This window comes from Peromyscus californicus, unplaced genomic scaffold (assembly GCF_007827085.1).
Source record: "Peromyscus californicus insignis strain IS unplaced genomic scaffold, ASM782708v3 Scaffold_21__1_contigs__length_65335640, whole genome shotgun sequence".
NCBI classification, from domain to species: domain Eukaryota; kingdom Metazoa; phylum Chordata; class Mammalia; order Rodentia; family Cricetidae; genus Peromyscus; species Peromyscus californicus.
The window spans coordinates 63,186,772-63,212,740 of record NW_026294514.1 but is presented as its reverse complement, the minus strand read 5'-3'; the positions used below and the strand labels follow the sequence as shown (position 1 = coordinate 63,212,740).

Genomic DNA, 25,969 nt, shown 5'->3' with positions numbered 1-25,969 from the left:
TATTGACAGAGCGGAGCCCAGGAGATGGGGGCCTCCGACCACCCTAGGGCTTCTTTAAAGGCGAGTTTTTTTCTTGCCTTCAGCACTGAGTTTGGACCAGAGTAAGAAGAGTAGATCTGAATACACTAAGGACAGTGGGCTGAGCAGAAGCTTAAGTACTGTTAAAAGCACGCTCGTGTTCCCCAGGTAGGTCCTGGGGGTCGAACTTCTGTCGTTGGGTTTGGAGGAAAGCGCCTTTAGCCTCTAAGGCATCTCGCCAGTCTCCGTTTTTTGTTTGTTTACAAACCTAAACGCACCCGAAAAAGACAAAAGTGACTCCAATAATCTCTGGGAAGGTCTGACGTAGGTGGAAATGTGGTGCTCGGATTTTAAACAGGCCGACCTTGCTAAAGACCGGGGCACGCTACGCAACCGCAAACACTCGCTTCGGCGGCGGCCCACTCTCCTTCCCAGGATGCTCCGCGCCGGCTTCGCCCTGTGCGATTGGCCGCGTCCCCTCACGTGACCCCGCGGTGGCGGTTGCCGGGGTGACGGCGGGAGAGCTGGCGGTCCGGAGGAGAGAGCGCAGCCCTGCAGCTGGTAAGCGCGGCCCTCGGTGCGGCCGGGCCCTGTGGCGCAGGCCTGGGCACCCCGCGTGGGTGGCTAGCCTCGTCAGTCCTGGCTCCTACATGGCCAGGGCCATTGCTTCCCCAGGAACCCCTCGCTCTGCTGCGGTGAGGCGAACTTGGGGTGGCCCCAGCTCGTCTAGCTGAGCATTGGCAGCGCGATCCCATGGTCTGGGGCGTTTAGGTCCCTCTCTCCCCATAGTTTTCACGAGTAGTTTTCCCTCCCAGCACCCAGGTCAAGCTCAGACTTCACTGAGTCTAAGTGGAAGCATGGTAATTTGCAGTACAAATTCATCTTCGCATTCAGCCAGCTGTAGGCCTAAATCTCTCGCAGGTGGGAATGCAGAAGTCGTCATCGCATGCCAAAACATGATAAACAGCCCCCTCCTTTCTCCACAAAGTAGATCCTTAGCCCAGAGGTTGTCTGGCCTAAATTAACCGAGCTAAGGAGACGGGACATCCATCCAACAGAGAGGGTTCTCAAACGGGTGACCTTGAACTGGCAAGAGGTGTGCATTTGCTGACCAAGCCTGGAGACCAGAGTCGGAACCCCAGGACCCACGTGTTGGAAGGAGAGAACCAACTCCTGCATATTCTCCTGCAGTATCGGCATAGATTTAATTCTAGCTTTGTCGCTTTTCTGAGGTGGATGTGAATTTGCTCAGTGTGGCACTGTCTAGTTAGAGTTTCTATTGCTGTGATGAAACAGCATGGCCAGAAGCAACATGGGGAGGAGAGGGTTCGTTTTGCTTACAATTCCACGTCCCTGTTCGTCAAAGGGAGTCAGGGCAGAAACTCAAGGCTGAACCTGGAGGCGTGAACCAGTACTGAGGCCATGAAGGAGTGCTGCTTATTACCTTGCTCCCTATGGATTGCTCAGCCTGCTTTTTAACTTAATTAAATTTATTTATTTGGTTTTTTTCAAGACAGGGTTTCTCTGTATAGCTCTGGTTGTCCTGGAACTCACTTTGTAGCCCACGCTGGCCTCAAAAAGAGATCCAGCTGCCTCTGCCTCCTGAGTGCTGGGATTAAAGGTGTGCCTGTGTCACCACATGGAGCTTTCAGCCTGCCTGCTTTCTTTCTTTTTTTTAAAGATTTATTTATGTTATGTGTATGAGTATTTGGCTTGCATGCATAGATATGTGCACTACGTGCATGCCTGTTGCCATGGATTCCCTTGAAACTGGAGGTACAGACAGTTGTGGCCTGTCATGTGGGTGCTGGGCATTGAACCCAGGTCCTCTGGAGGAGCAGCCAGTGCTCCAGCCCCTGACGGCCTGTTTCCTTACAGACATTTCCCTCCTTACCTCTGTACTTACCTCGGAGATTTCAACATCTTGACCTGCACACTTTCCGTATTCTTATTTCCAGCATGCTTTCCTCCATCCTCTTCGTCCATGCACTCAGTGGTAGTAAGCTTCTTGTCACCACGTCACGCCCCAAAGTGTAGTGATGCTAAGCTTCTCTCCCACCCAGACCACTGTCTTCTGTCTTCCAAATCACTGGAATGTGACACGTCTCTCCCCTCCCCCATTTTTTTTTTTTTTTTTTTTTTTTGAGACAGGGTTTCTCTGTGTAGCCCTGGCTGTCCTGGAACTCACTCTGTAGATCAGGCTGGTCTTGAACTCACAGAGATCCACCTGCCCCTGCCTCCTGAGTGCTGGGATTAAAGGTGTGCCACCCTGTCACGTTGCGTTAATCAGTGTGGTTCCTACCTTCCCTTGTCTTCAAATCGTTACCCTGTTTCTTTCTTTCTTTCTTTTTTTTTTTTTTTTTTTGGTTTTTTTCAAGACAGGATTTCTCTGTGTAGCTTTGCGCCTTTCCTGGATCTCGCTCTGTAGACCAGGCTGGCCTCGAACTCACAGAGATCCGCCTGGCTCTGCCTCCCGAGTGCTGGGATTAAAGGCATTCGCCACCACCACCCGGCCCCTGTTTCTAATGAGTTTTCATTCTCTCCCTGAGTCTCTTTTCATCCAGCTCCAGACATGTCAGGGCCTGGCTGTCTAATGGACATCAAAGGTGTAGTGCCACACACAATACTTGCCTTGATTTATGGAAGGGGATTCTGTTGCAGATGCATCAATGACAGGATATTGAAGTCAGCCAGGGGAGAGTGCTTCTGGGAAGCCGCAGCACTTGGGAGTGATGGGCTAGATGGGTGGTTTGGCAAGCCTCTCTGGGTGGGCCCCATTAAGTGGAGACCAAACAAGATGTAGATGTTTGCAGGAAGAGCATCCAAGCAGCCGGCATTGTGTACATGCAGGTCCTCGAGGGTAGGATATATTGTGGGCGTCATTGAATTTCCATGTATGCTGGAACTGCTGGATGGCCTGTGTGGTTCAAGTCAGCAGATCAATGGAGAGCTACATAGGACTTAGAGAGCTCTGCCTAAGAAGTCTGCCTTCTTCTATAGGATCCTAGGAACACCTCCCACATGCTGGGATTACAGGAGTGTGTATCACCCGTTCTCTTCCAAGTGCTAGGATTACAGATGTGTGCCACCACTGGCAGTTCATGAGGTGCTAGAGGGCTGAATGCCTTCTTGTCAAGAACTCTACCAGTAGAACGACAGCTTAGCTCTCATGTTTTCTACTTCTGCTGTGAGGAACCCCATGAACTCGGTGACTTGAACTGGTACAGGCTTAGTGTTCTGAAGTTCTGGAGGTTAGAAGCCTGCAGTGAACATTTCCGGTGCATAGCCACAGGAGTGCTTGATTGGCCCTCTACTAAGGGGACTCAGATGCATGTGCCAAATTCAGGTCTTGGCAGCTTGTTTCTTTCATGACAAGCTAGAGGACAGTGTGCCTTGCCTCCCAGTTCCTCTGTCTTCAAAGCCTGCAGTGACAGGTCCATCTTTCTGCATCTTATCACTCTGACACTGGCCTTCATGCCTCCTTTTCCTCTGTGACTCTCTTGGGTGAGCTGGTAATCCAGGCTTATCTCTGTGACTGAAGGACAGCTGATTAGTTATATCAGTGCCACCTGCATTTTTAAATCCCCCTAGTCATGTGACTCCTGGTGTCCTATAGTCACAGGTTCTGGGGATTACTATGCGCCTGTCTTTGGGGCCCTGTCTTCTGCCCACCACAGCCACCCATTAGCGATTTCTCAGGTGGTTGAAATTAACCTTTGTTAATGTTTTTGTCTTATAGAGATTTCTGCCGTGAGAATTGCCAGTAACAGTTCACTATGGGGGATATTCTGGCCCATGAATCTGAATTACTTGGACTGGTGAAAGAGGTAATTATATGAAACACAAGTCATAGAAAAGCATTTTTTAAAAAGACTATTTGTATGTTTATGTCTGTATGGCTGTTTGCATTGTGTGTGTGACTGCCAATGGAGGCCGGAGTGGGGCATTGGATCCCTTGGAGCTGGAGTTGCAGGCATTTGTGAGCCACCTTCTGTGGGTACTGGGATTGGAACTCAGATCCCCAAAACACGTATTTTAGAATGTAGTAGGAACAGAGAGCTGGCTCAGAGGTTAAGATCACTGGCTGCAGGCAGGCAGTGGTGGCGCACACCTTTAATCTCAGCCCTTGGAAGGCAGAGCCAGGTGGATCTCTGTGAGTTTGAGGCCAGCCTAGGCTACAGAGTGAGTTCCAGGACAGGCACCAAAGCTACACAGAGAAACCCTGTCTCAAAAAACCAAAAAAAAAAAAAAAAAAAGAGAGAGAGAGAGAGAGAGAGAGAGATCACTGGCTGCTTTTTGAGAGGACCCAGGTTTGATTCTCAGCACCCACACGGTGACTTAAAACCATTAGTAATTCTAGTTTCAGGGGATCCAACACCCTCTTCTGGCTTCTGTGGATACCAGGCGTGGATGTGGTGCACAGACATACGTATAGACAAAAATACCCATACACATAAAAATAAAAAGAATAAATCTTTAAAAACAAAATTAAAATGTAGCAAAAATGGCTTGGTGGTTAAAAGCATTGACTGCTCTTCCAGAGGACCCAGGTTTGGTTCCCAGCACCCACATGTGGCTAACAGCCGTCTCTAATTCCAGTTTCATAGGATTTGATGTTGTCTGGCATTGTGGGTACTGCATACATGTGGTGTACAGATAAACATTCAGACAAGCTACTTGTGCACATGATATAAAAATAAATAAATCCTTAAAAGGTAGCAAGTTTACACATGTAATCCAGGTAATTGAAAGGCTTTAGCAGGTCAGTGTGGGCTTTATACAGAGAACCTGTTATCAAAACAAATTAAATGAGTAAATGAATATACAAATAAATAGTAAGCTGCAACAAATTCTTCCTAGTTTGTAGTTTTGTTTTTTATCATTACATGATTTTCCGCTTTACTCACTCACTCTTGAGTGTGATCGTGTTGTGTCTGACTGGGTCTCATGTGGCCTAGGATGACCGTGAACTTGATGTGTAGCCAAAGATGACCTTAAAATCCTTATCCTCCTGCTTCTGCCCTCCCAGTGCAGGGGTCACAGGCATGTGCTATAGACCTGGAATACCCTCCTTTGACTTTCGGCCATTTAGTTTGCTACACTGAAAGCTTGGGCGTGTAGGAATCTGGCAGACCTCTGAGGTTTGGAGCTGTTCATTGTGAGTAAACTGACAGACTTCAGGAGACACTGGAGGGAGGTGGGTGGCCACTTTGGGTAGGCAAAGTTGTTCATTGTGCAGTTGGTGAATAAAATGCCATAGCTGGTGCCATAACGACTGTGGACAGGACCAGGGGACCCAGCCACATTTTAGAAAAGGTGGAACATGATGTGACTGATGCCAGCTGAAATGATGGGTGAAGAACAGTATCAGAGCATTGCTCTCAAGAGTGGGAGCACTCTGCAAGAAGCTCACTGCTAACATTTCCCTTTTTGTTTTGTTTTTTTTTTGTTTTTTTTTTTTGAGACGGGATTTCTCTGTGTAGCTTTGGTGCCTGTCCTGGAACTCGCTCTGTAGACCAGGCTGGCCTCGAATTCACAGAGATCCACCTGGCTCTGTCTCCTGAGTGCTGGGATTAAAGGCATGTGCCACCACCGCCCGGCTAACATTTCCCATTTTTAATGCTTTATTCTCCTGTTAGCAAAGCATTATTTTTAATTCTATTCCAAATCGATCCTAGTAAACCAAGAGCCATCCAATCACTTTGCTTTTTTCAGACTGCATCACTTCAGTTTCTATTAATAATAAAAATGATGGAGATGGAGAGTGGTTAGGAACACATATTGCTCATGCAGAAGACCCAGATTCAGTTCCCAGAACCCATGTAGATGGCTCATAACCACCTGTAGTTCCAGCCCCAGAAGATTTGACACTTTTATCTGAAATCCGTGGGCACCTATTTTCCATAAGTAATTGACAAAAAAGATGTACGTTTATGGCCTGATGTTTCAACGTATGTGTGGATTGAAGTACTGAGGTGATCACCTCATTAAGCTAATTAAGTACACCCGTCTTGTGTTTCCTCTTACCCTCTTCCTTCCTTCCTCCTCTTCTTCCACTAATTGTGTGTTAAGAACACTTAACACAAAAAGCAGCCAGGCGGTGGTGGTGCATGCCTTTAATCCCAGCACTTGGAAGGTGGAGGCAGGCGGATCTCTGTGAATTCGAGGCCAGCCTGGTCTACAGAGCGAGTTCCAGGACAGCTAGAGCTACACAGAGAAATCCTGTCTAAAAAAATAACAAAACAAAACACTTAAAATCAACTCTGCTAGCAAATCCCAATGTGCTTGTGCTTCCCAGTCACCGTGTTGAGTATTGGCTCACAGGCCTTACTCATTTTGTGTAACTAAAATATATCCTTTGACTAAACTATTGTCTAAGCCCCTGGCAACTGCCATTGTGCTATCCACTTCTAGAAGCATGACTGTTTAGATTGCACATGTAATTGCAATAGTTACCTTTTTGTGCCTGGCCTGTTTCCTGTAATGTATGTCCCCAATGCCATTCGTGTTGACAGGATTTCCTAAGGCTGTAATACTTTATTTTAGTATTTTCTTACCTACTATTGATGGATATTTAGGTTCATCCGTGTCTTGGCTATCTTGAATAATATTGTAGAAATACTCATGTGCAGATAGCACTCTTAAAAATGGGTTTTATTTTCTTTCTATCTATACCCAGAAATGGGATTGCTGGATCACAAGGTTGTTCCGATTTTTTGTTGAATGATTTGTTATTTGACAGTTGCATACGTGTATGTAATAAATTCTTATTACTCTTCTTCCTAGTTTGTTTTTTGAGGCACCTCCATTTATTTTCCATTATAGCTGTGTTGGTCTCCATTGTCACTAACAGTTCCTCTAGTTTCTGTTAGCGCTTATCTTTTTGAAGACTTATTTCATGATTTATGTGTTTGTGTGCATGTATATGCATTTGAGTGCAGGTGCCCATGGAGGTCAGAAGAGGGCGTTGGATCCTCTGGAGCTGGAGTCACACAGGAAGTTGTGAGCCTCCTGTTGTTGGTGCTAGGAATTAAACTTGGGTCCTCTGCAAGACATTCCTAGGTCTCGTCTTTTTGATAGTAGATATTCATATGGGTGTGGTTTTGAGCATATTCCTGTTGGCCTTTTATATGTCTGCGTGTTCAGGGCATTTGACCGTTGGAGTATTCGGAATTTGTTTTGTTTTGTTTTGTTTTTGTTCCTGAATTATGTTCTCTGTCCCAGTATTTAGATTTTGCTGAATTTGAAGAAACCCTGAAGACATTTTCAAAAGAATGCAAAGTCAAAGGAAAGCCACTGTGTAAAACTGCAAGTGGGTCATTGAAGAAGGACTCCACGTCCCTGATGATCCAGGTAAGACCTGCCTTGTCTTCAGCTCTGGGAAGATGCTTGTGACAGTCCAAAATTGCAAGTTCTTTAAAGTTAGGTAGAAATAGACCCAAAGCTATCAGAGAAATGCACTAAGAACCACAAGATATTATATGTTAAACACGTTAGGATGGTTGCCATCAAAAACACACAGAGGGGACTCAGCAGTTAAGAGCACTGGCTCTTCTTCCAGAGGACCCAGGTTTAATTCCCAGCACCCACATGGTGGCTCATAACCATCTGTAACTCTAGTTCCAAGGGATCTGACATCCTCTTTTGGCTTCTGCAGGTATCAGGCAAGCATGTGGTGCACAGATATACATGTTGGCAAAACACCCACACACATAAAATAAATCTGTATTCCCTCCAACAATGTAGAAGGTTCCAGTTTCATCCATCTTTGCTAATACTTGTTCTTTTCTGGTGTGTGTGTGTGTGTGTGTGTGTGTGTGTGTGTGTGTGTGTGTGTGTATTTAATATTTATTTATCTTTATTTTTTGGTTATCCAGTCAATAGCTATTAGATAATACTGTATATTATTATATTACAACATAGGCCACTCTATCATAGTGCCCCACTAATGGATTTCCCAAACTAAAGCCGTTGGGGCAAAACAGGAGTGTGGTTGCGCACTTGGGAGGCAGGAAGTCAAGATGAGGGAATCCAGCAAAAACTGGGCTAGAAAGATGGCTTAGTGGTTAACACACTTGCTCCCAACCCTGAGGACCTGAGTTTGATTGCTAGGACCATGTGGTGGGAGAGCCAACTCCCAAAAGTTGTCTTTTGACCTTCATGTATACACTGTAGCACGTGTGCCAATAACACACACACACACACACACACACACACACACACACACACACACACTTTCTCTAAATAGATGTAATTAAAATATTTTTTTAGGAACTCAAACAACAAAAGTCTCTGGAATAGTGGTTAAGCAAAATCTACTAATGGTTGGTGGCCTTAAGCTGCCATTTTTAGGCCCAGTTCCAGCAGCAGTGTGATTGGTGGTGAGTCTGCACTCATCTCGTCCACAATCATGGAACTCTCAGGCTCCCCAGAGTGGCTGGCAGGGTTGCAGGGACTCTCAGAGGAGGACAGTGTGGGCTGAGCCAGCCCAGCAGCACGTCCCTGGGCAGTCACTTCACCGTTGCTGTAGCTGGAGTTTTCCTGCCTGGCCCACAGTCAGGACAAATCTCTCTCACCTGCCAGTCCCACAGCCGCTCAGACCCAACCAAGTGAACACAGAGACTTATATTGGTTGCAAACTGTGTGGCCGTGGCAGACTTCTTGCTAACTGTTCTTACAGCTTAAATTAATCCATTTCTATAAATCTATACCTTGCCACATGGCTCGTGGCTTACCGGCATCTTCACATGCTGTTTGTCATCGTGGCGGCTGGCGGTGTCTCTGACTCAGCCTTCCACTTCCCAGCTTTATTCTCCTCCTTGTCCCACCTATACTTCCTGCCTGGCCACTGGTCAATCAATGATTTATTTATTGACCAATCAGCAACACACTTGACATACAGGCCATCCCACAGCACATTGCAGTCTTCTTTCACGAGAGAGCCAGGTCCCCCCAACTACTGGGGGGCTGTGCATGGCTGCCTGTGCTGTGTTCTGGCAGCCTCCATCCACAGTGGCTGACAGGCTGCCTGTTGGGAGGAGACAGAAAGCTTTATTGGGCTTACTTAAAAAAGTTCTGGGTTTCAGCCAGGCTGTGGTGACACACGCCTTTAATCTCAGCACTCGGGAGGCAGAGGCAGGCAGATCTCTGAGTTCGAGGCCAGCCTGGTCTACAGAGCGAGATCCAGGACAGCCAGGGCTACACAGAGACACCCTGTCTCGAAAAACAAAAAGAAACCAGGAAAGAAGTTATGGGTTGTCTTGAATGGGTGGTAGTAGCTCAGGGTAAGGCAGCATTCTGAAGCAGTTGTTCTCCACCTTGGAATTTTTGTAGTCCTCCTAGGGAGACTTCAGTGCACTCACATGCCCACAAGTCCTCTGGTCTCAGCTCTGTTTTGAAGGCCTTAACATTTCATGGAGTCCAGCTTGCGGATTGCAAAGGCTGAAAAACTGAGTGGCCAAGGGCTTGTCGCCAAAGGAGTATCTGGGTCGGAGTGTGTAGGTATCTAGCATTAGGTAGGTGGTGAGAGTTTGGGGTGTTGGGAGAATGAGCATCATCCAGGATTCTTGTTATGTCTTCTCCACAGAAGGATTTGGTGGCAGCGTTTGACAGTGGAGACCAGAAGTTGTTCTTCGATTTGTGGGAGGGACACGTTCCCAGCTCCATCAGAGATACTGACTCCCTGGCCCAGAAGCTGGAGTTCTACCTTCACATCCATTTTGCCATCTATCTTCTGAAGTACTCTGGAGGCAGGCCGGTAGGCTGATTTGGGGTTTGGGTCAGTCTGAGTTAGCTAACCGGCCATCAGGGATTTCAAGGAAGCATTGATTTAGTTTTGTGACCATTTTATCACGTTGCGTCGTATGTCCTGATAAATGATTTCTGGCTTCATTCTCAGAAGTTTATTTTCTAATTTATATGCAGATTTTGTAATTTCTGTGATGAAAGTTAAAATTGTTTTCCTAAACACCTCAGGTTCTTGGAGACTCTTCAAAGCAGGTCTGCTCTGTTTGGTAACTTGGTGGATCTAGGAAAAGGCACAGACCACATAGTTAAATGCAAGTCGTGGAGAATAGTGTTGAAGGTGCAGGGACTGCCTGAATTTAGCTTCTGCTTCCTTTTCCTAGATGGCTGGAGATGTGGAAAGGAGCCCAGGGGGCTGGCGTGCCAAGCCCCTGTGGTAGACGAGCCTTCAATTACAGACAAAACAGCAAAGGACAGAGAGCTGCCGTTTGGTCACTCATAGTAACACTGACCTGAGTTCCTGTGGGAACTCACTGGAGTGTCATGGACTCCAGTGGAGGGTGCAGTGCTGAGGGAGTGACTTCACACTGCCACCAAGTAGCCGTTCTTGGAAGGCTGTTCCTCTAACGTGACCCGTGTGGGGAGGGGCAGACTCTCTTTGTTGCTTGTTATTGTTTGTTTTGTTCCACCTTATTTCTGTTTAAACATTTTCCTATTTTGATGGAATATGAAAGTCAGCGTTATCTATTTTCTAAGTCCAGTGCTCAGAAGAGGACCTCATGGCCTAGGTTGAGTGAGGTGTGTTCATAGGAAGAAGAAGAAGGCGGGGTCTGTGTGGTGGAGGAGAAAAACACTAGTTCTAAAGCCTCAAGTGTCCACCCTGAAGCCAGAGAGGAGAGTCTTTGAGTTGGGTTGTGCATGGAACAGTGATGGAGGGGTCCCTTGAGTTGGGTTGTACATAGAACAGTGATGGAGGGGTCCCTTGAGTTGGGTTGTATATAGAACAGTGATGGAGGGGTCCCTTGAGTTGGGTTGTGCATGGAACAGTGATGGAGGGGTCCCTTGAGTTGGGTTGTGCATGGAACAGTGATAGAGGGGTCCCTTGAGTTGGGTTGTACATAGAACAGTGATGGAGGGGTTCCTTGAGTTGGGTTGTGCATGGAACAGTGGTGGAGGGGTCCCTTGAGTTGGGTTGTGCATAGAACAGTGATGGAGGGGTCCCTTGAGTTGGGTTGTACATAGAGCAGTGATGGAGGGGTCCCTTGAGTTGGGTTGTACATAGAACAGTGATGAAGGGGTCCCTTGTGTTGGGTTGTATATAGAACAGTGACGGAGGGGTCCCTTGTGTTGGGTTGTATATAGAACAGTGATGGAGGGGTTCCTTGAGTTGGGTTGTGCATGGAACAGTGATGGAGGGGTCCCTTGAGTTGGGTTGTACATAGAACAGTGATGGAGGGGTCCCTTGAGTTAGGTTGTACATAGAACAGTGATGGAGGGGTCCCTTGAGTTGAGTTGTACATAGGACAGTGATGGAGGGGTCCCTTGAGTTGGGTTGTGCATGGAACAGTGATGGAGGGGTCCCTTGAGTTGGGTTGTACATGGAACAGTGATGGAGGGGTCCCTTGAGTTGGGTTGTACATAGAACAGTGATGGAGGGGTCCCTTGAGTTGGGTTGTACATAGAACAGTGATGGAGGGGTCCCTTGAGTTGAGTTGTACATAGGACAGTGATGGAGGGGTCCCTTGAGTTGGGTTGTGCATGGAACAGTGATGGAGGGGTCCCTTGAGTTGGGTTGTACATGGAATAGTGATGAAGGGGTCCCTTGAGTTAGGTTGTACATGGAACAGTGATGGAGGGGTCCCTTGAGTTGGGTTGTGCATAGAACAGTGATGGAGGGGTCCCTTGAGTTGGGTTGTGCATAGAACAGTGATGGAGGGGTCCCTTGAGTTGGGTTGTACATGGAACAGTGATGTGGATGTGGTCGATCCTTAGCTTCATGAAGAGAAGGTGAGCCCTTCTGTTTCAGGAAACTACAAAGACGTGTCATTCTCTTTAGAAACCTCTCTGAGGGCAACATGGGGATGCATACAAATGTTTATATGTCTGGAAGGTGGAAGCAATGATGGGTACATCTCACTAATTCTCTAAAATGGAGAATTAGTCAAGTAGATTATGATAGACAAGGTGACATTGGTTCTGACACTGAAAATGGTGTTCATGAAGCTTTGTAATAAATGAAAAGATGGTGCTGGTGATATAAAGGAACATGTGAACTACACATTGGTCCTCTGGCATTCCTATGTAATGTGACGTTAGACACTGGAGCAATGTGCCTTGCCAGGCTGGATGCGGCAATGCTAGTGACATGGCTGGAATTTAGGGAGCCCGCAGAGTGGACAGGGTGAGCAGGAGGACTGAGTGCTGAGCCAAAGACCTGAACATGTGTTCTCCTTCTTCTAGGACAAACAGGAGCTAGATGAGAGGATTTCTTATTTCAAAACCTACCTGGAAGCCAAAGGGGCTGCCCTGAGCCAGACCACAGAGTTTCTTCCCTTCTACGCCCTCCCCTTTGTGCCCAATCCTGAGGTCCACCCCTCGTTTAAAGAACTCTTCCAGGTAAGCAGCTGCCAGTGCAACTTGTCGGAATCTGGACCACATCGTTGTATTGGTGATTTCTAAATGATGCTTTAAAAGACCTCAGGTTTATCCTCATTATTATTATTTTATTGTAGCCCTAATTTCTATAGTTATTCTATTAAATCGTTGGGTAGTGTTTGACTGACTTTTTACCATGCTATAATAGCTGTGGTTGTATGTTCATGCACATATATGTAAATCAGTAGGGACATGCAGAAGGAAATGGAACTGCATGTTGACATAATCTTCAGTAAGCCAAGGAAGATACCAGAGAAGACACATCATATGATTCCCTTTACAGGTAGCAAAGTAAACAAACGTAGTTTTTAGCCACACATACCCCCATGCACATACATCAAATCAGTTTTTTCATACATCATATAGTAAAGTCGATTTCTGGACAGGTGCAGCTCTATGAATTGTAACGTGTGCGTAGGTGTAACTACTGTCACCACCATCAAGGTACAGAATTTTTGCACTGGTCATTTGCTAAGGACTGCCTCCCCCCTTTATGCCAGGCAACCCCTCTTACATTTTATTTTAAAACAATGTTTAGATAGTTTGCATTAACAGACTTTCCTTATGCCGTAAAATAGGATATTTTGTTGTTGTCAACACCATGGCTTATTAACTTAAACTGACATTTTACAAAACATGCTCGCCTTTTAGGCCATACTATTTATACTTTATAGATCTTGAAGAGATGACCCACTTCTGTTTTTTTTTGGTTTTTCGAGACAGGGTTTCTCTGTGTAGTTTTGGTGCCTGTCGTGGATCTCACTCTGTAGACCAGGCTGGCCTCGAACTCACAGAGATCCGCCTGCCTCTGTCTCCCGAGTGCTGGGATTAAAGGCATGCGCAACTGCTGCCTGGCTCCACTTGTGTTTAAACCTAGCTAAGCTGCATCTCTCCTGTCGCCCTTACTGCTGCTCTGGAGCTGCCTGTCTGTGTGTTGGGAGTGATCTGTCTTTCTCTCTGGATTTGAGAGTGTATAATTTCCCTTTAGTAGGTCCTGGGTCACATTTCTTATCTCATTTATTGAACCTAAGTGATTGTTTGTGCCAGGGACTGACTTAAGCTTAATAAAGATTTAAAGAGATGGAAGGGTCTAGCTTAGTGGTGCAGACCTGTAATCCCAGCTACTAGGAAGACTGAAGCAGGAAGTTTAAGGCTAGCCTGGGCAATTTAATGAGATCCTGTTATCTCAAAATCAAAAGTGAAAAGGTTAGGGACGTAACTCGGGGTAGAGCCCTTGCTTAGCATGTAGAGTCCCTAGGTTCAGTCACTAGGGCCTGGGGGAGAATCTACGGTTGCAGACTTTGCAAGAGAGGTTTGGAGAGGCAAGGGGAGGTTTGGGGGGGAGGGGAGCGGCGCACATGGAGTTGAGCCCTGGGCCCAGTCCCCACATTCTTAGTAGTCCTGCCGTGTTTTTAGGGTTCCACTGAAGATTTTGAAGGGCCAGAGCGTTTAGTTCTGGAAAGATAGTCAAGCAGCCATGAGTGCCCTCTAAAAACCTGTGGTCTGCACAGAGTTGGCCCAGCTTCTCCAGGCTCTTCACACCTCTTTTTGGAAGAGTGGGGTCAAGTACTCCTCGGACTCGGGAAGTGTTCTTCTCAAAGCTAGAAACATTAGAAGGAAAGGAAGACATGAGAGGTTCATGCTGGAGAGTTTGTATTCCAGCCTATCCATGTGATTGCAAGAACATTGTCAGAGAAGTAATTGAGAGGAAAAGACCTGTCTGTTGGTTACATAAAATAGTCACCAAAACCAGAACAACTTGACTTGGGGGCTCCATGGGTCCCAAATACTTTTTTTTTTTTTTTTTTTTGGTTTGTTGAGACAGGGTCTCATGTAGCCCAGGCTGGCTTTAAACTCAGCATATAACTGAGATGACCTTGGACTTCTGATCTTCCTGCTTCTACCTTCTCAGTGCTGGGATTCCAGGCATGCACCCCAGTTTTATGCAGTATTAAGAATCGAATTTACAGCCTGGGCTACCAAGTGAGTCCCAGGAAAGGCGCAAAGCTACACAGAGAAACCCTGTCTCCAAAAAAAAAAAACCAAAAAAAAAAAAAGAATTGAATTTAGTGTTTTAGCATGCTAGCATTTAGTATGCTAGATGAGTACTCTGCCACCTAAACCACATTCTCAGCCCCTGTTTTGATTGTTTTTAAATATCTTTTTTGGGAAGCTGGAGAAATGGCTCAGAAGTTAACAGCATTTTATTGGTTTTGCAGAAGACCTTTGGGTTCGATTCCCCAGAACCCACATGGTGGTTTAGAACCATCCATAGCTCCAGTTCCAGAGTATATGATACCATCTTCTGATACAGGCATAAGACAAGCACATGGTGCACATACATATATACATGCAAAACACTCACACATACAATAAAATGGATAACTCTAATAAAAATTTAATGTTTTGATTAGGCTGGTGAGATATCTCTGCAGATAAATGTACTTGTGCACAAGTGTGACAACCTGGGTTTGATCCCAGGGACTCACAAAAACAACTAGATGTGGTTGCTACCATATGATGTCGGCATTCCTATAGTGAGAATGGAGTGGAGACAGGAGAATTGCTCAGAGGCTCTCAGGTCAGCCAGCCTGGAATACACAGAGCTGCAAGAACAGCAGGAGAGATTCTGTCCAACAAGTGGAAGGAGAGGACTGGCACCTAAGGTTGTCCTCGGGCCCAGTCGTGGTGGCACACACCCTTAATCCCAGCACTCGGGAGCAGAGGCAGCCAATCTCTGTGAGTTCGAGGCCAGCCTGGTCTACAAAGAGTTCCAGGACAACCAGGACTGTACACAGAGAAACCCTGTCTTAAAAACAAACAAAAAGTTGTCCTCTGACCTCCGTTCATACCCTGTGGCATGCGTGTCCCCGTGCTCATGTTGCACACAAACAGTAACTAAAATAAATGTCTTGATTTACATTGTCCACTTCAGCACCTTCTCTTGAGACTCCTCAGGTGGTGGATGGACAGAGCCCCAAGCTGAAGCACTGCTGCTTTCTGAGGGCAAAGCTGGGCCAACAGGGTGTCTGGGGATCCAGATGCCTGAGACCACATCTGGGCTGCTGTGCTCCTTGCTTTAAGCTCTTTTTTTCTCCAGCTTCGGATAGACCCAGATGGTCCTTGGCTAGCGTACACACCCACTGGTCATCTTCCCTCTGTGTCTGTGTGTGAGTTCCCTTTTTACTCAGGCATATGGCATTGAATTAAGGGTCCACACTGTTGAGTACGCATACAGCTGATGTTGCCATGACTCCACCCCAACAGCTTCATGTCCCAAGGTACCAGGGACAAGGATTTCAGCATGCGTTTTGGCGAACAGTACAACCCATGATCTCGTACATTACAATTTTTAAAATCTTGCAGCATCAGAGAATTTAAAGATCTTTTGAAAATAAGGGATTTTTTTTCTCTTCTTGTCTGTCAGTATTGTGTCTAAACCTGATGGTGTAAGGAGTAGCAGGATGGCGAGGGTGTGGGAAGTGTGGAGAAAGAAGGGTGCAGACCTGGAGAGAGGAAAATGATACGGACTTGGTGGAATAGCTGCTTTTTGTGGAATTTTTGATTTAAGTGGATGATATTTTTATGTGAAAATTATCCCAAGGAAGTTTGTTACTAGGCTGTGTGTCCCTTTCAAGCCAGACGTGATGGTGCCTGCCTATTTACCCAGCACTCAGGAGAGTCAGAAGTTCAAGGCCAGCCTGAGTAACATAGCAAAACCCTCAACACATATAAAGTGAGATGGTAATTATCTATTGTCAGACTTTTTCTTTCACAATTTCTATCATTTTCCCCCCTTCTTTTGGGAGGGTGGGGGTCATTTTGAGACAGGGTTTCTCTCTGTGTAGCCCTGGCTGTAGACCAGCCTGACCTCGAACTCACAGAGATCCGCCTGCCTCTGCCTCCTGAGTGCTGGGATTAAAGACGTGTGCCACCACCACTGGCAGTAATTTATTTTCAAGGGCAGATTAAGCTGAAATTGTTTTGCAGTGCTCACCATGGCACGAGGTAGTGTGGCAGGACCACTTCCTTTTTCTTGTCCAGATGAGGTCCAGAAGTGACTCCCTTTCTGGGGTATCTAGTAACTTAAGAGATAATTGTCTATGTCACGCCTAACTTGACATACATGCCTAGACTATACTGAGTTAATTTTGGTATTTCACCATATAAAATTACTATCATGCTTGTGTTTAAATTGTATGAAATATTCCAGTCATGTGGAAATTATTTGTCCCCACTGTGAGTCCTTGAATTATTTATAAATGAATCAGTTACACATCAGAAAACCTGTTCTCCATGCTCTCCGGCCCTGGCAGGATGCTTCACGTTTGGTTTCTGTAACTGATGGGGCTATTTAACCCAACGCCCACAGCTTTGTTGGTACCATGGCTATTTGGTGAGCTGATGTTTTATTTTATTTTTTTTCTTTAGGATTCTTGGACTCCAGAATTAAAGCTGAAGCTGGAAAAGTTTTTAGCTTTAATTTTTAAAGCCAGTAACACGCCAAAACTTGTTACCATCTATGTATCCTTTTGTAGTGAGTGGGGACCCTGGGGTTAAAAGCAACAACGCTGCTTTGGGTACCACAGACCAGCAAGACGTCACAGATGGGCTGCATTCGTATTTTCAAGGTGAACTGAGCATCTGTGGAGTTTTGACACGACCCGGAAAGGGCTGACTTGCGTGGATATCTGAGACTTGGCTGTGGTCTTATTTTATTTTTTGAAAGATATACTTATTTTATTTAGTGTGTGTGTGTGTGTGTGTGTGTGTGTGTGTGTGTGTGTGTGTGTGTGTTAGCACAGGTGTCTGTGAGGCCCAGAAGACTGTGTCAGATACCCGGGAGCTGGCGTTCAGGACGGTGTGTCACCTGACATGGGTGCTGGAAACTGAACTCAGGCTCTCTGGAAGAGAAACGAGTGTTCTTAACCATTGAGCCATCTTTCCAGCCCTATGGTCTTATGTTGGTGTGACCAGTCTAGAAACTGTCTTGGTAGGGAAAAAGGAAAAAACTCTATACTCTTGAAAAACATCTCCTTGGAAAAATGGTTCCTTTGCAAAGGGTCATTGAGTCATTTGGGAGGCCTCCAGGTCGTGGCGTTTGGACTTGTCATTCAGATCTAGACTTTTTTTTTTCCAAGAGCTGAGGACCGAAACCAGGGCCTTGCACTTGCTAGGCAAGCACTCTACCACTGAGCTAAATCCCTAACCCCTAGACTTCTTTTTAAGAACTGTGTTGCATAGTTATATACTATATAGTTTACCCATCATAAGCCAGACACAGTTGTACAACCATTATCCCAATCTTTATTCCACTGGGGACACTTTTGAGAGAGGGACAATGTCACAGCTACCTATAAATGGAGCCCGTTCCAAGAATAGCAGAGTACTCTGTCACCCCTTCTGTTGGAGACTGATTTTTTTCCCAATGGTTGTTAGTCTACAAGAACATGTGTCTTTTCTTTTGGACAAGCATCTATTCAAAGTTTCCTCATATGAGGCTGGAGGATGTGACTTGCTATGCACAAGGCCTGGGTTTGATCCCTTACTCTGGAAGAAAAGAAAAAGGAAAGGAGAGGAAAAAGGACAGAGGTGATTGTAGTCCTGGGTGTGCAGCTCTGACTGTACAGAAAGTCACTGAAATAGACATTGTGAATAGACCCCAACAGCATGTGTGCATGGAGCTGTTAGCAGGAAGGAAGAAACCCTAAGATAATGAAAGGCTTGCCTCTCATTGTACAGGCACATGGGGCTAGGGTTGGAAGCCAAGCAGCCCAGCTCCAGGTGCGGCCTGAGCCGCTGTCCTCCCAGTCCGTGTCCTTGGGCTGAAGCTTTAGAGTGACAGTCTTAGGGTTATGGGTTCAGAGAAGTGTGTTGGAAGGCTTGGCCGGCAGTGCAGAGGCCTTCGTTGGGGCAGGCAGGCAGTGTGGAGGCTGTGGGAGTTCTGCAGCATGTGCTCCTCGTGGAGGTCCCTGAAGGAGCAAAGCGGCGGCAGTGACTGAGCAGCGTGAGGAACTGTTGCCTGGTTGTTTTCAGCAACCTTTGGAGTGCTGGCCTCCACTGTCGTGATCAGGTCCTTCCATCAGCCTCCGGCCCTTTCTTTATCAGCCCCACAACACCAGCTGCCCCAGGGCCCTGTTTTCCTGAGCTGCTTTCTCGTCCCAGAAGGAGAATGGACAGAATAGCAAAGGTAAATCATCTTGATTACAGCTTTCATGAGAACAGCTTTGCCAGCTCAACTTCTAAGCTGTGAGAAGAAACAGAGACGGAGAAAATGTGTGGACTTGGCAAATGAGGGCTTCCAAAGTCTAAATATTTACAGAGTCCTTGTGATCCTGCTCCGTCAGTTCGTGAGGCCCACTCTTTAAGGATGGCAAGTGTGTCTTCATGTCCAGCTTGTTAGATAAGTAAGGAATGGAGGAAGGAAAACAGCCGAGTCGCAGGCTGGTGGGAAGGACCTGCGTTGGCTCAGGAGGAGTACACAGCCAGCATGGGAAGGGAAATTATTTTAATAGCTCGGCTTTCACCTTCAGCTGGTCAGATGCAGTACCAATTTTAGATAGCATTTCCATTTTTTTTTTAAAGATTTATTTATTTACTATGTATACAGCATGTATGACTGAAGGCCAGAAGAGGGCACCAGGTCTCGTTACAGATGGTTGTGAGCCACCATGTGGTTGCTGGGAATTGAACTCTGGACCTCTGGAAGAGCAGTCAGTGCTCTTAACCTCTAAGCCATCTCTCCAACCTCGTGTTTCCATTTTTTAAAAAACATTCAAAGTAATTCCAGTCTTGAGTGTTTACATGAAATGGTATTTTTTTCCATGGGCAATAATTTTTACTGGAGCATTTCATCTTTTAGTAAGGTGAGAAAAACTGGTTGATATGGCCTCAGTGGCTTTAGTTGCAATGCTGTGCCTTGGTCCTGTCTTAGATACTCTGTTTTGGAAATGCCTTCAGTTGTTGGGACGTGTTGGTGATGAGCTTCACGCCCTCAGGAAGGCAGGGTCCTCAGCTCCCTGCAGATGGAGTTTCCCACGTGGAAACTTGGTCCAAGAAGAGCAATGTCACAGGATTTGAGAGTGTCCTGCCCTGGGTTTCTTGTGCTTTGTTTAAGAGAGTTAACGTTTTAAAAAGATTATTTTTATTTTATGTATATAGGTGTTTTGTCTCCACATAAGTCTATGTACCACATGTGTGCCTGTTCTCTCAGGTGCCAGAGAGGGCACCAGATCCTCTGGAACGGGAGTTACAGATGGTTGTGAGCGACAGTGTGGATGCTGGGAGTCAAACCTAGGCCCTCTGGATGATCAGCCAGTGTTCCCAGCTTGTGAGCCAGATCTCCAGCACCAGCATATTTTTTTAAAAGGAAGTGTTAGTAAATTATTTAATTCAGCTTACCAAGGAGGGCAAGTGAGTGATCATTTAGCTGTGATGCACATGGAGAGTCTGGTAGCATGAGGCAAGAAGGGTTTGAATGTTTGGTTTTGTCCTTGGTTTCCTCATGTGTTAGCCATCTTCCCATCATCACAACGAAATCAATATTGGAGGCAGTTCACTTACAAATAAAAAGTGTTGATTTAGTTCTCAGTTCTGGGGGCTTCAGTTCCAGATTAGGCAGCCTGGTTGCTTTGGGTCTCTGGTGAGGGCACCTGATGTTAATAGTAAGTGATGTGGTAGAACACTCCACTTACATCATGAACCAGGAAGCAAAGAGACGAGGGTTGGTCCTTCCTGAGGTTCCTGTGCCTTCCCAGTAGCACCACCCTGGGGACTAAGCCTCTAACACATGGCTGTACGGGAGACCCTCATCCAGACTGTTGGATTGTACCCCAAAAGCTAATGACCATCTCACAATGAAAACACATCATTCCAGCCGAGAGCACCCAAAAGCTTCCTTGTTCTAGCGTTGCTTAGAAGCCCAATTCGAGAGATTCATCTAAGATTCAAGGCAAACCCAGCTCTGAGCTCTGTAGAAGACACAAAACAATTACAAACTTACACAGTTGCAGGATGCGGGCAGGATACAGGTTCCTAACCCAAAAGGAAAGAACAGGAAAACAAAATGCAGCAGGGAGCATGAAATCCTACAGCTCCTAGGTCCAGCAGCGGGCAGTTTGGTGGGATGTGGACTCCTCAGCCTTTCCTCCACCTGTGGCTTTGCTGGTGGCGCTCTCAAGCTGCTATGCATCCTGCCTGCCGCTTTCCTGAGTGGGTCTTGCACGTTGCTGGAACCCTTCTCTTGTGGCTTCAAGGTCACTGCTAGAGCTTTGTAATGTATCACCTCACTGGGAGTTGCTTGCAGGGACTCCAACCCCAGCACACTGCTTAGCCTCCTGGCTTGCCTTTGAAATCTCAGCCGAAGCTGCAATGACTATAACTCCTGCATTCTGCCTGTAAAAGCTTCCTGTGGATGACATTGGATTCTGCTGTCAGAATAAAACATTCCTGACCCCTTAGAACTTGCGTTTCAGTCATCCGGATGACTGCAGAAATCCCAAGGCCGTCTTGAGTGGATAGGGCATCCATAGGTTTGGTTTGGTTTTGACAGAGTCTTGAACGTAGCACAGGCCGGGCTCCCGTTGCTCTTTTCTGGAAAGTCTTTGAAACCATTTTATCTTTCTGAGTCTGTGGTAGCCTCGCAGATTTCTGCAGTGTCCTCCAGGCCTGTTTCTGCTTGTCTCGGTACAGAGGGCTTGATTCACTTAACCTGAGTTTAGACAAAGGGCCAGACACATTGTTTCTCTTTATCCAGCTAGTTTCTTCACCAGCTAAGGTAAGTCTTGGCCGTATGCCACTGGGCCTTTTCCTGGCCGACCTTTTGCTCTTGATTCTCATTGAGGATTTGGTTAAAATAGCAATGCCCATGCCATGGCCTGAGTGCCCTGCTGCCTTGAAGTCTCTGCTAAGTAAGCCACCTTTCAGACTGGCTCTCTGACATGATGTACAGAGGGCAACCTTTTCTCCAATCCCCAGAAGAATTCTCTTTTCCTTCTGGAAGCACACAGCATGGTCTTATTGTCTGTGATTGTGTTTGCATGGAAGCCCTACCTGGCTCACCCATTAAACTTGGTAAACTCCAACTCGGCAATAGCATTTGAGGACTCCTCTAGCTTCCTCCTCCAGATTCTTCTACCCCCTGCCTCACACACACACACACACACACACACACACACACACACACACACACACACACACACACACGTCACCAGGTATGGTGTAGTCAGCAGCCCTGCATCTTAGTGCCAGTTTCTCTTGCATATCCCAAGCCCAATGGTTCCAGATGTGTGACTGGTTCTGCCCGAGTGCTCCCACACTCAAGGCTCAGAGTGGGCAGGTCTGGCTGAACCTGCATGGAGGAGCAGGAATAGAGATGTGTCTTCACAGGGCCAGCCTAGAATGTGTGCAGTCACTAGTAGGCTGTTGCGTAGCTGGCACACAGCGCAGGAGCATCCTGGGAGCGCCGCAGCACCTGAGGTTCCTCTGCCCACTGCAAGGGTAGGCAGGGAATTCTCAACTGCGTTGTCACTGCCGCCTGGCCTCAGTGAGTCAGGGCCAGTCCTTGGCTTGTTTTTTGTTTTGTTTGGTTTTGCTTTTTGTTTTTGAAGACAGAGTTTCTCTGTGTGTTCCTGGCTGTCCTGGAACTCGCTCTGTAGACAAGGCTGGTCTTGAACTCAGGTCTACCTGTCTCTGCCTTCCGAGTGCTGGGATTAAAGGCTCATGCACTACCATACCCCACAGCAGTTGATATCCTTAAACATGGTCGAGCATTTGGCTCTTGCCCTGCTGCTCCTGCAAGTGCACCTTCAACCCACAGTTCGATTGCTGCCACTGTGTATGTGGGTCACATTTTCATTAGCTACCCATGTGACATGGGCATCTAGGCTTGTTCCATTCTTTTGTTATTGTGAATGCAGTAGCAGTAAACCAGATATGTAGGTCATTTTGTGGTGGGGCAAAGAGTCCTTAGGGCATATGCCCAGGAGTGGTATAGCTTGGTCATGTGAACTTTGCAGGGAACCTGTATCCCTGCTTTCCATAATTGCTGCCCAAGTTCACATTTCCACCAACAGTGAATAAGAGTTCTTCCCCACATCCTTGCCAGCATTTGCTGTCAGAAATCTTTTTTATCACTGCCACCATTTATGTGGTGTTGCGAAGTTTCGTGGCAGAAGGCTTGGCAGCCTCAGAGAAGAGCACAGTTGCTTGGTTTCTGGGTTTGCTGCCACTCCTGTCCTTGTGTTTGGCTTCAATGTAGACTGTCTTCCTAGAAATGCTGCAGCAGCTCCACCAGCAGCTGGTGGAGGCCGAGCGCCGGGCCATGACCTACCTCAAGCGGTACAATAAGATCCAGGCCGACTACCACAACCTCATCGGAGTCACAGCTGAGCTGGTGGATTCTCTAGAGGCGACAGTCAGTGGCAAGATGGTAAGGAACATCCCCTTTGTGTATTTCCGAGGAAGTGCGTGGGGCCTGGGCTGCACTGCTGTGGAGCTCCTGGCCCCTCACTGATGGAGCTGGTCCTGCATTTCAGAAAGCCAGTATGCTGCAGCTGTCCCGACACTTGCAGGGTTTTACCTGTGTTCTGAACACATGCTTTTCCTTGCTTTCAGTTTCTGTCGTATTTTTTTTTAATGTTATTATGGGCCCAGTGCAGTGGCACACACTTTAATCACAGCATTGGGAGGCAGAAGAAGACAGAACTCTGTGAGTTTGAGACCAGCCTGGTCTACATAACAGGTTGCAGGTTAGCCAAGGCCCTGTCTAAACAGAAAAGAAGAAAGAAAGAAGGGAGGGAGGGAGGGAGAAAGAGAGAGAGAGAGAGAGAGAGAGAGAGAGAGAGAGAGAGAGAGAAACCCCAAAACTAAGATGAATAGAGTTCAGAGAAGTATCTGGATACTGAATCCGCATAGGAAGATCCATTGCTTTGCTCTCCCCTGGCAGGGCACTGCTCCTGCTCCTCAGTTCTGTGTACCACATAATTTTGTTGTTGTAGTTACCGGGTGACTTATGATGCATGGCTAGTGTTAAGGATAAGGTAAAGGGGACTGGAGAGATAGATCAGAGGTTAAGGACCCAAGTTTGACTCTGACATCACTCTTGGAGGAGACGAACTGTAGTCAGCCGTGAATACACACATAGAAATGCAAATAACACAGAAAGACTACAAGGAAAAATCCACGCCTCCCTTTGGTCTTCTGTCCTATTAAAAATAAGTGTCCCCATTCTGGGTGTACCTTTAGCAGCCAGGAGGATGTGATGCCTGGTGTGGCATGATGATCAAAGATGAGCCCATAGCTCCTGCTACTGACTTTGCACTCTGAGATTGGAACAGACATCAAGGCAGAGATGCCAAGGGACCTCAGGTATCAAAGTGGGGCTGAGGAGGTGGCTCATTGATTAAGAACACTTGTGCTCGACATGACCGCACACACCTTTAATACCAGCACTTGGGAGGTAAAGGCAGGTGGATCGCTATGTGTTTGAGGCCAGCCTGGAATACATAGTTCTAGGATAGCCAGGGCTGTGCAGAAAGACCTTGTCTCAAAAACCAAACATGCCAGGCAGTGGTGACACACGCCTTTAATCCCAGCACTCAGGAAGCAGAGGCAGGCAGATCTCTGAGTTCGAGGCCATCTTGGTCTACAGAGCGAGTTCCAGGACAGCCAGAGCTACATAGAGAAACCCTGAGGAAGAACACTTGTTCTTGCATTGGACTAGGGTTCAGTTCCCCCTGAACCCACATAGTGGCTTCCAGGAGTGGTCTGGTGCCCTCTTTTGGTCCCCTTGGGGACCAGGCACGTATGCAGTGCCCTTACATGTAGACAAAACATATAAAATACATAACTCTTTTAAAAAAAGATGGGCAAAGCATGCAGCATGCATTCTCTCTGCCATTGACTGGAGGTTACTGGATGCTTCAAGTTTCTATTAGTGACTTCCCCACGGTGACAGGCAGTACCTGGAGTAGTGTGCTAAAGGAAACCCATTTTCCCTTATGTCACTTTTTGTAAGTTTCTTAGTTAGGGTTTTTATTACTGTGAAGAGAGACCATGACTATGGCAACTATTATAAAGAAAACATTTAATTGGTGTGGCTTGCTTATAGTTTCAGAGGTTCAGTCCATTATCATCATGGCAGGGAGCATGGCAACATGCAGGCAGATGTGATGCTGGAGGAGTAGCTGAGAATCCTATATCCTGCAGGCAACAGGAAGTCGACTGAGACACTGGATGGTATCCTAAGCATAGGAAACCTCAAAGCCCTCCCCAAAAATGACACACTTCCTCCAATAAGGCCATACCCACATCAACAAAGCCTTACCTCCTAATAGTGCCACTCCCTATGAGATTATGGGGCCCAATTACATCCATACTATCACAGTAAGGTATTTTTGTCCCAGCAGCAGAAGCTAAAACAGAGGATAAAGCGTAAGATGCTCTCTCTAGCATGGCTATTTCATCAGCTCTCCTACAAGAAATGCTGAGAGGTAGCGGGCCTTAAGGTCCTGTTGCATGCCTTTCACCTGATGGCCTTTCCTTCTTGCAGATCACCCCCGAGTACCTGCAGAGCGTCTGCGTCCGCCTCTTCAGCAACCAGATGCGGCAGAGCCTGGCACACAGTGTGGACTTCACAAGGCCTGGGACGGTGAGGCGCCATGAGAGAAAGGGTGTCCTGGGTTTGTCCCCCCAGACTTAAAGCGAACTTACTAAAGAGAATGAAAGTCTGTGAGAAAATGACATTCAGGAGACTCTGAAGCAGTTGTCTTTGGTGGTCTAGAAACTTCCAGAAGGAAAACAAAGCTGTTTTTGAGAAGGATGCAGTTGAGGTCAGCCCTTGGGGTGAGCAAGGAGAGATGCTGTTGTGATCTGCCAGGGCCGCTGCTCCTGGGCACTGAGGCCTGGGAGTCAGGAGGAACAAGCAGAAACTGCTTTGCCTTTATTAAAGAACTCTTAGGGCTCATCAGTAAAGTGCTTGGCGTGCAAGCATGAGGACCTGCGTCTGATCCCTGGAGCCTGGAACACTGTTGACACCCTAGTGCTGGGAAGGCAGAGGTAGGCAGGTCCCTGAGGCTCACTGCCCAGGCTGTCTAGCCTACCAGGTGAGCCTGAGGACAGTGAGAGGCCCTGTCTCAAAGAAAGGTAGATAGCGCCTGAGGATTACCTACCAAGTTCGTTCCCTGACCTCCACACGTACATGCCCACAGACATGAATGTGCTTCCACATGCTTAAACACGTGTAAGAGAGCTGGAGGGGAAAGACTGAATGCTTTCAGACAAGATTGTTTTTAACTGTTTATTCAAAATAGTTACAAAGGGCAAGGAACATGGGGGTCTTTCTTGACCAGCATTTATTTGCTCCCTTGTGTGTGTCTGTGTAATTTCAGTGTGTGTGTTTCTGCCCTCTCTCATGTGTCTCCATGCACACATGAACATATGCAAACACAAAAGGTTTTATCAAACGTTTGTCCATATTTTTCAGGCTGGTATATATTTACTTTTGCTTTGCCTTGTTTTGTCGAGACAAGATCTCATGTAGACCAGGCCAGCA

The 25,969-nt window shown here is 46.8% G+C and overlaps 1 protein-coding gene across 5 annotated transcripts in view; it reads left to right on the top strand.

Moving 5' to 3' along the window:
• The first annotated feature begins 464 nt into the window (after nucleotides 1-464).
• Nucleotides 465-25,969, top strand: part of Armc9 (armadillo repeat containing 9) — a 136,513-nt gene continuing 111,008 nt past the window's right edge. For 4 of the 5 annotated variants that reach the window (XM_052750534.1, XM_052750533.1, XM_052750535.1 and 1 more), the window contains exons 1-9: nucleotides 465-579; nucleotides 3,758-3,845; nucleotides 7,243-7,371; nucleotides 9,605-9,775; nucleotides 12,223-12,378; nucleotides 16,849-16,941; nucleotides 18,583-18,607; nucleotides 22,689-22,846; nucleotides 24,968-25,066. In XM_052750534.1, the coding sequence (XP_052606494.1) occupies nucleotides 3,795-3,845; nucleotides 7,243-7,371; nucleotides 9,605-9,775; nucleotides 12,223-12,378; nucleotides 16,849-16,941; nucleotides 18,583-18,607; nucleotides 22,689-22,846; nucleotides 24,968-25,066 (882 nt within the window). In that variant the 5' untranslated portion in view covers nucleotides 465-579; nucleotides 3,758-3,794. Of the gene's footprint in view, nucleotides 580-3,757; nucleotides 3,846-5,047; nucleotides 5,177-7,242; nucleotides 7,372-9,604; nucleotides 9,776-12,222; nucleotides 12,379-16,848; nucleotides 16,942-18,582; nucleotides 18,608-22,688; nucleotides 22,847-24,967; nucleotides 25,067-25,969 lie in introns of those variants that run through there. The other variant, XM_052750537.1, reaches the window with a different exon arrangement.